General features: G+C 43.9%; 1 protein-coding gene across 2 annotated transcripts in view; it reads left to right on the forward strand.

Moving 5' to 3' along the window:
- Positions 1–14,994, forward strand: part of fer1l6 (fer-1 like family member 6) — a 22,976-nt gene continuing 7,982 nt past the window's right edge. For both annotated transcript variants that reach the window (XM_023950800.2, XM_078940185.1), the window contains exons 1-27: positions 1–154; positions 2,304–2,389; positions 2,587–2,689; positions 3,845–3,899; positions 4,210–4,341; positions 4,417–4,479; positions 4,565–4,643; positions 4,721–4,877; positions 4,957–5,143; positions 5,637–5,738; positions 5,817–5,907; positions 5,985–6,102; positions 6,168–6,384; positions 9,325–9,427; positions 9,506–9,731; positions 9,834–9,954; positions 11,327–11,427; positions 11,656–11,758; positions 12,609–12,728; positions 12,803–12,955; positions 13,025–13,190; positions 13,263–13,387; positions 13,470–13,604; positions 13,672–13,821; positions 13,910–14,017; positions 14,102–14,164; positions 14,236–14,334. In XM_023950800.2, the coding sequence (XP_023806568.1) occupies positions 138–154; positions 2,304–2,389; positions 2,587–2,689; positions 3,845–3,899; positions 4,210–4,341; positions 4,417–4,479; positions 4,565–4,643; positions 4,721–4,877; positions 4,957–5,143; positions 5,637–5,738; positions 5,817–5,907; positions 5,985–6,102; positions 6,168–6,384; positions 9,325–9,427; positions 9,506–9,731; positions 9,834–9,954; positions 11,327–11,427; positions 11,656–11,758; positions 12,609–12,728; positions 12,803–12,955; positions 13,025–13,190; positions 13,263–13,387; positions 13,470–13,604; positions 13,672–13,821; positions 13,910–14,017; positions 14,102–14,164; positions 14,236–14,334 (3,180 nt within the window). In that variant the 5' untranslated portion in view covers positions 1–137. The remainder of the gene's footprint in view (positions 155–2,303; positions 2,390–2,586; positions 2,690–3,844; positions 3,900–4,209; positions 4,342–4,416; positions 4,480–4,564; positions 4,644–4,720; positions 4,878–4,956; positions 5,144–5,636; positions 5,739–5,816; positions 5,908–5,984; positions 6,103–6,167; positions 6,385–9,324; positions 9,428–9,505; positions 9,732–9,833; positions 9,955–11,326; positions 11,428–11,655; positions 11,759–12,608; positions 12,729–12,802; positions 12,956–13,024; positions 13,191–13,262; positions 13,388–13,469; positions 13,605–13,671; positions 13,822–13,909; positions 14,018–14,101; positions 14,165–14,235; positions 14,335–14,994) is intronic.

Here is a 14,994-nt window from a genome sequence, read left to right on the forward strand (position 1 = left end):
GCCACCAGTCTGCACGCACACACATAAACACACTCGGTTATGACTATTTCATTCTTGAGGCTTCTGCACTGATGCTCATAACTGTCGTTACTATGACTTAAGCTGCACACGAGATCCGGCTGCTGAAAGTGACGACGATGGACCCCAAACCGAGGTAAGGACCCCGCAGCACCTCATAGGCCCCACCCCTTTATTTTAATCTGCATTCTAATGATTGTGTTTCTCTGTCAACAATTTACTGAGCAAAAAAAAAGAAAGAAAAAAAACAAAATGGGCAATAAACCCTAAGAATTTTAATTATTCCCTTACTGAATGTTCTCCCTATGAGAACCTTTGCTGCCCCACCAAAGCCACAAACACAATCTTTTAGAAACAGCTCAAACTTCTACTGATAAACACGGAGGTGGAGTTGTGATGATGTGGGCTATGGAGTCACTAAGTGGACAAAATTACCTTTAGAGATATGTTTGCAGATACAAACTGCTGAATCAGGGAAAAGTCGGCAATGCTTTCCTGTGTTTCTCTTTTGGTTATATTTCTATGTTTCTGTTATTTATATGCATTCATTACCTCTGGCTTTACATGAAGAATTTGTGAGAAAGGTCTGAAACTCTATAGATATTAGAGAGCTGAAAGAGAAGAGAAGCTGGAGAACAGGTTTAGTTTGATGAAGGGAAGTTCCCTCCACCAAAACTACAACTGTCCAAACATCAAGAGTTCCTTGGAGTACATCTAGAAGAGTTGAAGGCCGGAAGAGAAAACAGGAGGGATCCTCTGGATTTGTGACTCCCAGCAGCAAGAAGAAGTTTTGGTTAAAGAATCCTTAGAACAGTTTTGAAATAAATCTTCCTTTGAACTTGCTGCTCTGGTTTTCAATCTAAAACCTCTTAGACAAAGTAGGAAACACACCAGATCATTTCCAGAAAATCCTCAGATTTATGGCAGCTGGATTTGGAGACCAACCGAGGATCATAAAGACATTAAGTGAACTTAATGTTTGATTGCAGATCTTAACCTTTAACGATGTTCAGCCCAGCTTTTAAAATGTCTGATTTTATTACCTGGAATTTGTACTTGGCAGCAAAGGAAAGAAAACTGTGAGATTAGATAAAAGTTAAAATTTTTGACATTAGGTTCCTTTTAATGCAGCTGTTTGGTTGAAATTTGATTCAGTAAAAATTTCCTGGAGTTTTGGGGAAAATAAGGATTTAGAGTAGGTGTTTATGTAACTCTGAATCGATTTACTGTATGAGTTTGATCCAATGTGACAGAGATTTTTAACCTGATGAAGCTGGTCGGTGAGCGAGGTCTGTGCCTCTCATGTCTGTAGAAGACTTTGGCTTCAGTCGTTGCAGAATTGATTGGTTTATTTTACATTGAAGAACTTTTGGCTCAAACTTCAGTTTAGGATCAGAATCAGCGTCTCAGCCGGATTTGAATCCAGATTTAACCCTTGTGCTATCTTAGATGACCCCCCCCCTTACATTGACGTGTTCTCCCTACCATGACAAAGGTGGATAAAGGTGGAAAGATTTCATGTAATCCATGGACACCAGTGAAGATCACAAATCATTGAAGAAAAAAGGTTCAGAGCACTGTCTAGTGGGTCTAGATGACCCAACTCCCAATGTTAAAGTGGCTAGGAAAGCACAAGGGTTAAATCAGAGGAAGAGCTTCTGCTGAGTTTGGATTCTTGTTCTGCTACAGAACTTAAATGCTATTTATTTGTTTGCTTCTTATTGTAAGAATAACTAAGTTAATACAACTAACCATCACACTCCCACCATCTTGTTTGACCATTGCTTTCAGAAAGTTCCTCTTCCGTCTCTTTCAGAATACTTGTCCACAGCAGGGAACTCTCCCATGCGTCCATTTTAGTCCAAAAGTCTCTTTCTGACTATTGAACCATGACCTCTGACCTTAACTGTGGGGCCTGCATGTCTTTCCATGTTCTTCCGCTTCTCCCGGATGAGTCCTTGTTGGGTTCTTGGACTCATTTCTGTTGGTCAGCCGCTCCAGCTCAGCTTCACCACTTTTCCGGGTTTTCCATGCATGGATGATGGATCTCCCTGTGGATCTCAGGAGAAGCAAAGCAGCAGAAACATCTTTGTTACCATTTAGTTTCATTTACCACCTTTTAGATGATGTGAAGTGGAAGAATGACAGGGGAATGTTTCCCCATCCAAGGAAAAACTTTTGTTTTGGTTTTATTTACTGCTTTGATGATTTTTGAAGAAAGTTTTTACTAACGCGACAAAGAAAACATTCTTAAGGAAATTTTGTCCTTGTTTCCCCGCGAGCAGAAAGGGGAAGAAGAAGCTGTTTGGCCTGAAGAAGAAGAAGAAGGAGGCCGATGCAGACCTGGTGCTGGTAAACGAAGGAGCAGTGGGTGAGGCCTGCAGATACGTCTGTCAGTGCGCGCTGTGTTTACAGTGGAGGAGGGACGCTTGTCGTTTCTGCTGGTGGACGAGCCTTCGTCAAACAGACATGACAATATGAGGGTTAACTGTCCGGAACGGACCTGGAAAGGTCCTGGAAAACCAAAACGCTCGTTTCTGCACAAAGTCACTTCTGTCTGTCTTTCAGAAAATGCGGGGAAGGATCCGCCGGACGGGTCTGTGCTGCGGCCGGAAGAAAACGCTGAGGAGCAACCGCCAGTCAGAACCAGAACAATCCCAAACAATAAAAGGTAGAAAACCCTCATTCCGGGTTCTACACGAAATACATCACACAGCTCAAAGCGTGAAAACAAGCAAAAACCAGATGTGTGTTGTTGTGAATCAGTCAAGCCCCTCCCTGCTTGTCCAGTGTGAACAGCCCTGCAGCAGGACTTTTCTTAGTACTTACCTGGTTTTGATTTGGACCTTACCAGACTTGTATTGCCTTCCAGTCCACAGAGAATTCTGTTCATCAGGTTTTGTTGTCTTATGGGCCAAAGTGGTACAATAAAAACCCACTGCTGTGAAAACGGATGTCTTGGTGTTTTTAACATATTCTAGAGGAATTTCTCATGATGGAGGACTTAAGTAAAGAACAGTAGTTTAAAGTTTCATTTCTGAGTATTTCTATATTTAAATTGTGAATAAGGAGCAGGTGAAAAAATGCTGTTTGGATGTAGCAGTGACGCAAGTGTTAGTCGGTGGGCTACTATCCCATGCATCCACCTGCGGACAAATAGATCCAGAAACGTCTTTGTTTTCCTCAACTGAGCTGGAATCTGACTTAAAAAACGTAGAACGAGTAGCTCTGGTATTTTGTTGCACCGCTAATGTTAGCTTTGGGTTGTGAGGGGCACTAAGCTAGTGGGAGAGCATGTAAACAGATGGATGATGGGAAATTGGCCAACAGTACCGTCCACAACTCATAGTGAATTTCTGCTGAACTCCTGCCGCTCTGCAGAAACTACGTTTTAGAAAAAGAAGCAGGCTTTTTAAAATTTAGGCAAAAACAACATAATCATGATTAAAAGATGATCAGAGTGAGACTCTCAGGCTTTGTTTCAGACTGTGGAGGCCTTTAAACTGAAGTTTTTGGAAATAAACATGTTAATATTTCATTAAAATGTTTTTTTTCTCTTGATTTTTTAAGCATTTCATTTAAACTGAGTTTTTTTTTTTAATTTTCTATCTAACTTCATTTTAATCTGTGCAGATTAACCTTTAACCCATTCTTGCCATATTTCACTAATTTGAAACGGAACCTTAAATCCAGAACTGTTTCAGTCTCACCTTGAACAAAAAAAATCATTAAACAATTTTCTTTTTTTTATATAATTGGAAATAAATCGGACATTAAACACTTTTCTGAATGCTTTTCAGTGATCTGTACTGTCAAACGTCCACAGGGCAAAGCTGAACACTCACATCCAGGACAGTGAGGGGAAGCCCCAGAGCTTCCAGGTAATCCTTCATCCATCCATCCATCCATCCATCCATCCATCCATCCATCCATCCATCCATCCATCCATCCATCCATCCATCCATCCATCCACCCACCCACCCACCCATCCATCCATCCATCCATCAAGTGATGTACTAAACACTGAGGGTGATGCTCAGGAATGTTTAAAGACACATAGATACTTTTTTGTCTATTTAACTTTGATGGCCAACGATCTACCGCCACATCCTTCGCGATTGACATAATGACCTCCCCGCTCTAGAGGATGACTAGATCAGGCTTCGCTTGAACTTTTTCATGTATCTGTAGATCGCCATCAACATCACAGAAGCCAGACAGCTGGTGGGGGAGAACATCGACCCCAGTGTGGTGATTGAGATCGGAGACGAGAAGAAGCAAACGTCGGTCAAAGAAGGAACCAATGCTCCCTTTTATAATGAGGTAAGTCAGGATATCTGCTGGTTTGATGCCTGGAGGCTCTTCCAGAAGTCCATCAACTCCTGCTTCCTCCTTCAGTACTTCCTCTTCGACTTCTTCGCTCATAAGGAGATCTTCTTCGACAAAGTCATCAAGCTGTCGGTTTGTTCCTGTTCTCTTTTAGCACAAATGTTCTGCTTGTAAGGAAAAAGGTTTCTGCCTCACCTCCTCTGCCTGCCTGTTCCAGGTGGTCCACTCAAAGATGCTGAGGACTTCCTGTGTTGGTTCCTTCAAGCTTGACGTGTGGACCGTCTACAAGCAGCCAGGTCTTTCCTCAGCCCCGTCAAAGCTGCAGACCCTGAGGAGCTCTGCCTGAGCTGATTTTTCCGTCTTCCTCTCCAAGGCCATCAGTTCATCAATAAGTGGGCGATGCTCACCAACCCCGGGGATGTCAGCACTGGGGTCAAAGGTTACATCAAGTGCGACATCAGTGTCTCTGCGAAGGGGGAAAGCACGAAGCCCGGGTCCAAAGCAAGTGACGCAGAGGAGCAGATTGACAAGTAGGATTTCTGCGGGAAAACTGAGGGTCTTGTTGACGAGAATCGCTTCTGACCATTAAGGGTTCATTGTCGTCCTAAGGAACCTGCTGATTCCAGAGGGGTTTCCTTCAGAGCGACCGCTGGCTCGGTTTTGCGTGAGGGTGTACCGAGCCGAGGGACTCCCCCGGAACAACTCCAGCATCATGGCCAATGTTACCAAGGCCTTCATCGGAGACAACACTGCGCTCATAGACCCATATGTTGTGGTCAGCTTCTTCAAACAAGTGGTACGAAGAAACTGGTAGAAGTTTTGGATAAAGATGTCCTGGATCCGTTTTAGGTCAAACCGTTCAACATGAATCGACTATGAATCGGATCGGCAACCACAAATTATGAAATTAATAGACTCGGGTCTCATACAGGCTACAGTCAGTGTTGACTCTAGATCCTCATTTCCTGTTTGCCCACTTTCATATTTATCCAAAACAAAAACGGCTTCAGTTCAAACCTGAAGGATTTGTTGACTTCAGTCACTGTTAAAGCTTTTGTTGCTCTGAGAGAATTCTGCTTGTGTGTTTTTTAGCTTCTTAGTGTAGCTACAACTCCAAAACGCTATTTTCTGGAGCTGAGATGAAATAATAAAGAAGCTAAAGAGCTTAATTTCTGCCAGGTCGACTCTTAAGTATTTTATTACATGTCGACATTGCAGCCACTTGAAAGCCAACCTGAAACCAGCTCCTTCCAGCATCTTCTGAGGACTCTGTGGTTTGTGGGTTTCAGGGCCGCACGTCCACTCAGAGGTCCACAGCTGACCCAGTGTGGAATGAGCAGATATTTTTCATCGAGATGTTTCCACCTCTGTGCCAGAGACTGAAGATCCAGGTCAGATCCTTTGGGAAGTGCTCCTGCGGTGTTGTGGTTTGACTGAATCAGCAGATGGTTCTGACTCCCGTCCTGCAGGTCTGGGATGAAGGGAGCATGAGTGATGTCGCCATAGGAACTCATTACTTTGACCTGAGACGCATCTCCAATGAGCAGGATGGAGACAAAGGTGTGTTTGGAGGGGGTCGACCCAGATCTAAAAGAACAACGGACTGGACCTTCTATCGACCTTCTTTCTGCTTTCAGGCTTTTTACCAACATTCGGACCTGCTTGGATCAACCTGTACGGCTCCGCGAGGAACTTCTCCCTGGGTGACGATACAGGAGAGCTGAACGAGGGGATCGGAGAGGGTGTTTCCTACAGGTGACCTGTCTTCAGACATTCATGAAGGACCTATTTGCTGCGGCTGACCAGGACTTTGGTTCTAGAGGTCGGGTCCACTTGGAGCTGGTGGTTGAAATCCTGTCAGGTGGCCCGACAGAGTCCAAACTCGGCGGCATCATGAAAGCCATGAAAGACCCCAAAGGAGGTAAAGCGGGAGGGAAAGATGGGAAGACTCCTGCAGGAGGAGGAGGAGCAGCAGGAGCAGCGGATGAGTCCAAAACTGCAGCAGCCGAGGTTCTGCCCGTGGAACCGCCGCCTGAAGTATGAAGAAACTGTTCTTTGATTTTTAAGTCTGCGAACCGTTTTAGATCTACGTTGTAGAAACATTGTAGAGTAGAACGTTGTCTCTCCTGAACCAAATTAAGTGTCACCAAAAATGAAAAAGTTCTGATGTGAAGAAACGCATTGATGATCAGAGCAGTGGGTTCTGTGACGAAAGCTTTCTATCGCTACGATCCAACCAGATCCATTTGTCTGAGGAGAGTTAGTGAAATCTGGAATGAATCTGTGCCTCAGAGGAAGAACCAAAGAGATCTTAAAGTTCTTTTAATCACAACTTGACCTTTGGTGCAGATGCAGTGGAGCATGGCTTGGAAATTTGCTTAAAGCCTCAGGCTGTGTTCAGGCCGCACACCTTTGGTTCGCTTAAAGCAGGGGTCGGCAACCTGAACCTCTTAAATAGCCATTTGGATCAGTTTCCCACTGAGATGAAGGCACAGGGAGCCACTACACTAGATGTGTTAGAAAAAATGTTTTTGTCGATACATCGTGATAGTTCATTTGACAATACTTGTATTTATTTAAAGTGCTGTCAGGATATTTATTTATTTTAATTATTTTTATTCTTTATAAGCGTGATGTTTCCTTTGAGCTTTTGTCCTTTTTCCACAACCTTGAATAGACTTTTCTGTCTGTCAAACACCAGAGTTAAGATGATGGAACCAAATTCACTTTGATGCCGACCCCTTTCAATTTTTTTTTTCTTTAAATCAAGTAAACCCAATAAATTATATTAATTTCATGGATGACTGTTAGGAAGCAGTTGTTAGTTTATAGCGGGTCTGGAATCACAAGCGGTGAGTCTAAGCCCCGCGTGCAACCCCCCCCCCCCCCCCCCAGCGTGTTCTACACGGACAGCTCAGCATACGGTCATCGTAGCAGCAAGGTGACAGGACAGTAGGGGCGTCCTAACACAAATTTAATTAATTTTACACGGAGATGGGTGGTTTTAGTCTGGGGGGGGGGCTTTTTTAGGGGGCGCTCAAGTGTCCCCTACGAGATCGCCACTGACTGTCTTTCCAGAAAAACTTTCCATCCCATAACAGACTCTGGTCGGCGTTCATGATACATTCATGATACGTTCATAAACATGATAGTTATTTTACTGAACCACAGAGAGCCGCAGCACAGGGACGAAAGAGCCGCATGCGGCTCCGGAGCCGCTGGTTGCCGACCCTGGGGGGAGGCGTGTGACACCCACATTGGAAGGCTCACCTGTCCAGTCAATGGAACATATGTGTTCATCTTCCTCTCTGGCTTAAAGTGAACCAGAGGTCGTTTTTCCTTAATAATCTGGGACAAATGTTCAGTCTGAATACACCCAAGCGGACCCCGGTCCGTGACCAGGAACCACTATCAGACCCATCTTTGGAGGTGGTCTCGGTTTGTTTTCTGCCTCAAAATTACTAGAAATTATTTGAAATAAATCAAAGGATTTCTTCTTGTCTTCTTTCTCTTTGGGCTTTTCCCATCAGGGGTCACCACAGCGAATCATCCTTTTCCACCTCACTCTATCATGAACATCTTCTACCCTAACATTAGCCAACTTCATGTCCTCTGTTAAGACATCCATATATCTCCTCTTTGGCCGTCCTCTTGCCCTCCTGCCAGGCAGCTCCATCTCCAACATCCTTCTACCAATATATCCACTATCCCTCCTCTGAACATGTCCAAACCATCTCAGTCTGGCTTCTCTGACTTTGTCGCTAACACAGACAACATGAGCCGTCCCTCTGATGTACTCGTTCCTTATCCTGTCTAACCTGGTCACTCCTAAGGAGAACCTCAACATCTTCATCTCTGCTACCTCCATCTCAGCCTCTTGTCTCTGTCTCACTGCTACCGTCTCTAACCCATAGAGCAGAGCTGGTCTCACCACTGTCTTGTACACCTTTCCTTTGAGTCTTGTTGACACTCTTCTGTCACACAACACTCCTGACACTTTCCTCCACCCGCTCCAACCTGCCTGCACTCGCCTCTTCACCTCTTTTCCACACTCCCCATCACACTGAACTGTTGACCCCAAGTACTTAAACTCCTGCACCTTCTTCACCTCAGCCCCCTGTAACCTAACGCTTCTACCTTGATCCCTCTCGTTCAGACACATGTATTCTGTCTTACTACGACTGACCTTCATGCCTCTTCTTTCCAGAGCAAACCTCCACCTCTCTAGCTGTTCCTCCACCTGCTCTCTACTCTCACTGCAAATTACAATGTCATCCGCAAACATCATTGTCCAGGGAGATTCCTGTCTTACCTCGTCTGTCAGCCTGTCCATCAGCATAGCAAACAAAAAGGGACTCAAAGCTGATCCTTGGTGTAGTCCCACCTCCACCTTGAACTCCTCTGTCTGACCTACAGCACATCTCACCACCGTCATACTTCTCTCATACATGTCCTGAACTACTCTGACATACTTCTCTGCCACTCCAGACGACCTCATACAGTACCACAGCTCCTCCCTCGGCCTCCTGTCATACGCCTTCTCTAAATCTACGAACACACAATGCAGCTCCTTCTGACCTTCTCTGTACTTTTCCATCAACATTCTCAAAGCAAAAATGGCATCAGTTGTGCTCTTACGGGGCATGAAACCATACTGCTGCTCACAAAGGAAATTAAATTGCTGAATTGTTTTTTTCTGATCGAATCTTAAACAGATTCTCCTACTTTATAATCATTTTATTTTTCTAGCCTGTACCAAAAACTGGACTATTTTTTTCCTTTGCTGCAGTTTTTTTATAAATACAAACAATTAAACCTGATGTTTTTCCTAAATTGTGCTTTTTTTTTTAAATCTTCATGTGACATTTGTCTACATTTTCAGTAGAAACCTTTCCTCAATGCAGGGATGTTTGAGCTGCAGGTGAACCATCTAAAGAGTTTTAATGTTCTCCATGATGCTCTGGATGTTTTCTGCAGAGCTCAGATGAGGAAAGCTTCCTACTGTTTGGCGCTTTGTTGGAAGCCACTATGATTGACAGGAAGATCGGAGACAAGCCCATCACTTTTGAGTTCTCTCTGGGTGAGTCGGGGTTGTTCCGTTAACCCAAATGCCCCCCTACACCTGGTGATGCCCAACGACAGCTGGTTTGTCCTTCAGGTAACTATGGAAACGTCCTGGAGCAGGCCGCTCCCAGTCCAGCCGTCACTCTACGGAGAAGAGGGCTGGACTTTCTGGACGCCGGCGACACGCTCATGCCCCCCTCTATGAGTTCCTCCCCCAGCTGCCCCTCCTCACCCCTCCTACCCAGAGAGTCCGCCAGCCCCGGCCTGAGCTCCAAGTCCACCACGCCTCCAGAGCGGCCCAGCATTGTCGACGGAAACAAGTTCAGTCACTTTGTGTCTTTGTGTCGCTTCTTCTCCATCCTGACTAATAAACATTTCTGTGATTTTCTTCCAGCATAAAGTGTGTTTCTGGTTACTTTCAGGTACTACATGTATCTGCCTCTGGAGCAGCAGAAGCCGTGTGTTCATGTTGTGAGCTGCTGGGAGGACAAAACCTACCGACTGCACAACTCCAACATGCTGGAAAACATGGCTGTTCTGTTTGTATGAAACAACACACACAACACACACAACGCCTTCTGCTGACCTCAGAACCGTCTGGAAAAGACAGAAATAACAAATGTAGATCATACTTTTGTGTTACAGCGTGATAAAAGAGGAAAAGCACAAAAAAACAACTAAATCACTGCATTAAATTTAAATATTTACATTTATAAATGTTAGATTTAATCGTCCTCTTAGGACACTGTAAAAGAAAAAACAAACAATTATATGAGAAAAAGGGAAAAAACTTTGAGTAAAAAGTCAACATTTTACTGGAAAAAAGTTTAACACAAATATACACAATTATACACAATGATTCAACTATTACAAAGAATAAAGTCAGACATTTATTCTTCAAAAAGCCATAATTTTCCAGGGAAACAATAAAATTAAATAAAATGTTTAGCTTTTTAAATGTTTCAGCAGAGACAATCAAACATTATCTCTTTTATTTATGTTTACAGACGATGAAGAGAAATCAGACGGACGTCGCTGAGCTCAAGAACTCAATCTGCTTCATTCTTTTTGTTAATGTACAACTTATATATATTTCATAGAATTAGACAGTTTTTCAAAAAAGCTTGACTTTCACTTTATTCTAATGTTTTTATTGATGGTGGCCTGGATACTCCCTCGTATTCTCCCCTGTTTTAAAGTAGATCAATAAAGAGTAACAAAGATGTTCATTTCTGTGCTGAAAACAATTTCCATAATTGTTCAATTAACATTAATTACAAAATATTTTCTGAACTTAAATTAATGTTAAAAATAAACCCTAAATTTTTAATATTTTCAGCCTAAAATATTAAATGAGCTGAACAAAATGAAAGAATAATAGTCAAAAATGTGAATCTACGCGAGTATCTGGTTAAGAAAAATGAACCAACAAAAAATTAAAGCTTTATTGGTCTAAAAGTGTTTAAAAAAAAAAACATTTTGAAGGTGCATCTGTTCATTTGACAGTCTCAACCATACAAGTAAATAAGCAGTAGAAAGTTAGAGATGCTAAATGCTGCAAAAATAAAAATCATAAAAATCCATGTAACTGAAGATATGCAACAAAAAAAAGAGTGAAAAAAACTTCAGTGGAGCAAAACAAAAATACTTAAATATAACATTTAAAAAGGAATTTAATACATTAACAGAAAAAAACAATATTGAAACTGCAATGATACAAAAGTTGAAATGTTTCCTGAAAGCTGCCGTCAGGTTGAGTGTCGTCGATGTCGGTGGAGCAGTTTTTACTTTTCTTTTTAAACTTCTCACCGAAATTCCTAAAACCCCAGAAACAAGGGCCGCAGGGTTTGTGGGTCCATCCTGTAAACATCAGGTTCTGGTTTGGAAAACCCTGTTGGTGCTTTTATTTTTTCAGGAGGAAGGCGTTTCCATGGCGAAGCAGGCCCACAAAAAGTCTGACGTGGCGGCGGGGTCCATCCTCCGAACGGCGCTCACAGATTTCTGCTGGGATGCCAGGTCCTGATGGGAACTTTTTACACTCACAGGAGACATTTGGATGAAATTTTATTTGAGATTTCAGATTTAAGAAAAGTCTTTACAAATGAATGGCTAAAGTTCTGTGCAGTTTCCTCAAGACTGACATGTGATGAACGGATGCCTTCCTACATGATGGCTTGATTTAGTGAGATTTTGGGCTGATTGTTGTCAGACCTCTGAGACAGACGAAGGTTTCTGCTTCTGCAGGAGTTTCATCGCTTTGGCAGAAGCCAAACTGAAGGCGGAGATGAAGTCCAGCAACCTGACGCAGCTGGACAAGAAACGTTTGACCTTATGCAAACAGGAACTGGTGAGCGTTTCCTCTGACAAGATCCATCTCTTTTTTTTATATTTTTTTTGTATGTATTTTTTAATTTCTTAGTGTTGTGTTTATTAACTCAGTGGCTGAATAAGTGAATTTTCCTTTGAAGAATGAATGAATTATTGATTTGATCTAATCTTCATTTAAAGCAAAAAACACTTTGAATGAAATTACACTAAATTGCACAATTTAACATTTAAATAAGCTACATTATTACGTCTCTAATGCTCTAAAAACGGCATAACCGTACAGCTAGTTTTGGAATAAATGAACATTTCTTCTGTGGGTTGAGATTCTCTGGACTGAACCGAGTAGTTTTGTGGAATTAAATAAGGATTACTTCTTGTTTTTATCAGCAAAAATACTTTAAACTGACTGGAGAAAATGTCCTTAAAACGAGTCAAAAAGGTTTTTCCTTGTTATAAATAAAAAAATCCGCCTATAGAATTAGTGGAGTTCGTCTTAGTAAGATTTCTTCAAATAAGTTGTGTGGTTTTGCTCTTTTAAGACAAAATTTAGTCGTGAAATCGGCTACAAAACACTCATATTAGGTGTATTGTAAGTAGCTGCATTTACATCCTTGCTCAAACATTTTCTCCCCAAAATTTTTATCTTTTAAGTTTTGACAAGGTTGTCAAAATCGTGTGAACATTGTGAGTCCAAGAAACGATTTTCATTCCAGATTTGATTTAAATTAAGTCGTTCGATTGAATGGATTCAACAAAACGTGTCGCTGAATTTGACTAAAGAGTTAGTTTTGTTTAATATCAAATGTAAAACAATGTTTGTTGAGTTTTCGCTCCCAGGACGGCGACGTCACATCCTGCGTGTTTTACAGGAGAGCATGATTGGAGAAGCGGAGTCCCTGGAGGACAGGAGGAGAAAGGCTGTGGGGATGAAAGAGAAGCTGCAGGACGCCACCAAACTGACACAGAAATTACGTTTCCTGGTCGAGGAGGTGAGAAATCCCACTAAAGACAGGTTTGGAAATGCATCTGTCTGCTGAGAACGCCTCCTCTCTGCTCGCTGCAGCCCCAGCACACGGTCCCAGACTTGTTTGTGTGGTTGCTAAGCAACAACAAGCGCGTGGCGTACGCCCGCGTTCGAACCCGGGACCTGCTGTTCTCCAGCAACCGAGAGGCGCGGGGAATCCTCTGCGGCAAGATCCTGACTCTGTTTCTGAAGGTGAGCGAGGAGATCCGAGCGCCTCCTGTGAGGAGGAGCCTTCTGCTGGATGTGCGTTTGTGTGCGCAGCCTCCGGGGAAACGCACCGCGGGGTTGATGGTTCAAGCCAAGCTGGATGTGTTCCTCTGGTTCGGCTCCTGTTCGGACTCCGCCCACGTGCTGGACGACCTGCCTGCGGGGTTCGGACCAGCCTCGGCGGAGGATAGCGGCCTGCCGTCGTACCTGGCGTGCACAGGTGAGGGGAAGCCGGCTGCTGCTTCCGGTCACTTTGTCGTTTGAGTTAAACGGAGTTTCTCTGTTCCTCCAGAGAAACACGCCTTTCAGCTGAGGTGTCACATGTACCAGGCCCGGGGTCTGATCGCCGCAGACAACACGGGTCTGTCTGACCCTTTCGCCCGGGTCACGTTCCTCTCCAACAGTCAAACCACCAACGTAAAGTTTCGTTCTGTGCAAAGCTCGGGGCAGACCTGCTGCCGCTCCGCTCCGCTCAGGTTCTGGTTCTGTCTCCGTCCAGATCATCAACCAGACCCTCAGTCCCACATGGAACCAGTGTTTGCTGATGAGCAACCTGCAGCTGAACGGCGCCCTGCAGCTGGTCAAGGAGGAGCCGCCGCGCGTCGTCATCGAGGTTTACGACGACGATGCTCTGGTGAGGTCCTTCTTCCGGCGCCTGCCGCCCCGCGGACCCCTCTGACTCCTCCTCCTCCCGTCTGCAGGGGAAGGCGGAGTATCTGGGGTCCACCGTGGTGGTTCCTGAGGTCCAGCTGTCCTCAGAGCCGTACTCTCCTCCCACCCTGCAGTACAGCCCTCTGCACTGCGGCAGCCTGTCAGGAGGAGACCTGCTGGCTGCTTTCGAGCTGCTGCAGGTCAGTTTTTTAGAAACCTAGCACTTCCTGTCTGAATAAACGCAAAGGATGGCAGCAGAGAGCAATGACTCCGATCCAAACCGTGCAGATCCCCGAGTCGGGACAGCAGAACGTTCCGGCTTTAGAGGAGAGGGAAGGAGGCGTCTTCCCGGTTCCTGCCAACATCAGACCCGTCCTCAGCACCTACAGGCTGGAGGTTTGCCGCCTTCTATAACCTTTAAGTTTCATTTGAAAGCTTTTTGTGTTGTGTTGGTCTGTGAAACGTCCTTCCATCCATCAGGTGTTGTTTTGGGGTCTGAGGGAGCTGAAGAAGGTCCAGCTCCTGTCGGTGGATCGTCCACAGGTACAGAAACGTCGCCTGAAACCACCTCCGTTTTCCTGGAAGCATAGGAACACCTGCGCCTCTTCCCTCAGGTGTTCATCGAGTGCTCGGGGAAAACGCTGCGATCTTCTGTCATCCAGAAATACAAGTCCAACCCAAACTTTACCACGCTGGTGGACGCCATGGAGCTGGTGAGGAAAGCAGAAATCACCAACAAACACGGAAAAAGACTTTAAAGACGACTGATTATTTTTGATGGTCATTTGAAGTTTTAGCATAGAAACTATAAATAGATTGTAGAATAAAATTTAAGTAAAAGATCCAAAAGTTGTTTTTGTTGTTGATTTTAGTTTTTTTCTTTTTTTTAGCTCAGCAGCTAACAGTCTTTGAGTTTTGTTTTGTTTTTGTTTTAAAGCAACACGTGCACGTGACAAATTCATAAACACTGCTTTTGGTTGTGTCTCCATAGCAACCATTTTAGTTTTGTGTCACCTGGGGGTGACGGACAGATCAATGGAACTGTTAGGCGAATCAGCAAAAGTAACCTTTTCTCTGTGTTAACCGCGCCCACATTCTTTAAATAGTCATATAGTTTCGTTCCGCTTGAGCCAACAGTTCATCGGTTCAAATTCCTCAATAATCCAAAAAAAAAGTAATCTGGGAACGCCACGTTTGCGAGCTCCCAAAACCAAATTGCTAAATTCTACATTTCTAATTCACGCCCTTTTGGAGACAATAGATCGAAAACCATCGGAGACGTTTAAATTTGTAGGCGGGTCTAAAGGAGACTTTTTTATTTAATTTTTTGAAAATTCAAGATGGCTGCCTCTTACCAAGGTCAAAGGTCAGCG

The sequence above is a fragment of the Oryzias latipes genome, chromosome 21 (genome assembly GCF_053564925.1).
Source record: "Oryzias latipes strain Hd-rR chromosome 21, Olatipes_Hd-rR_3.1".
NCBI classification, from domain to species: Eukaryota; Metazoa; Chordata; class Actinopteri; order Beloniformes; family Adrianichthyidae; genus Oryzias; species Oryzias latipes.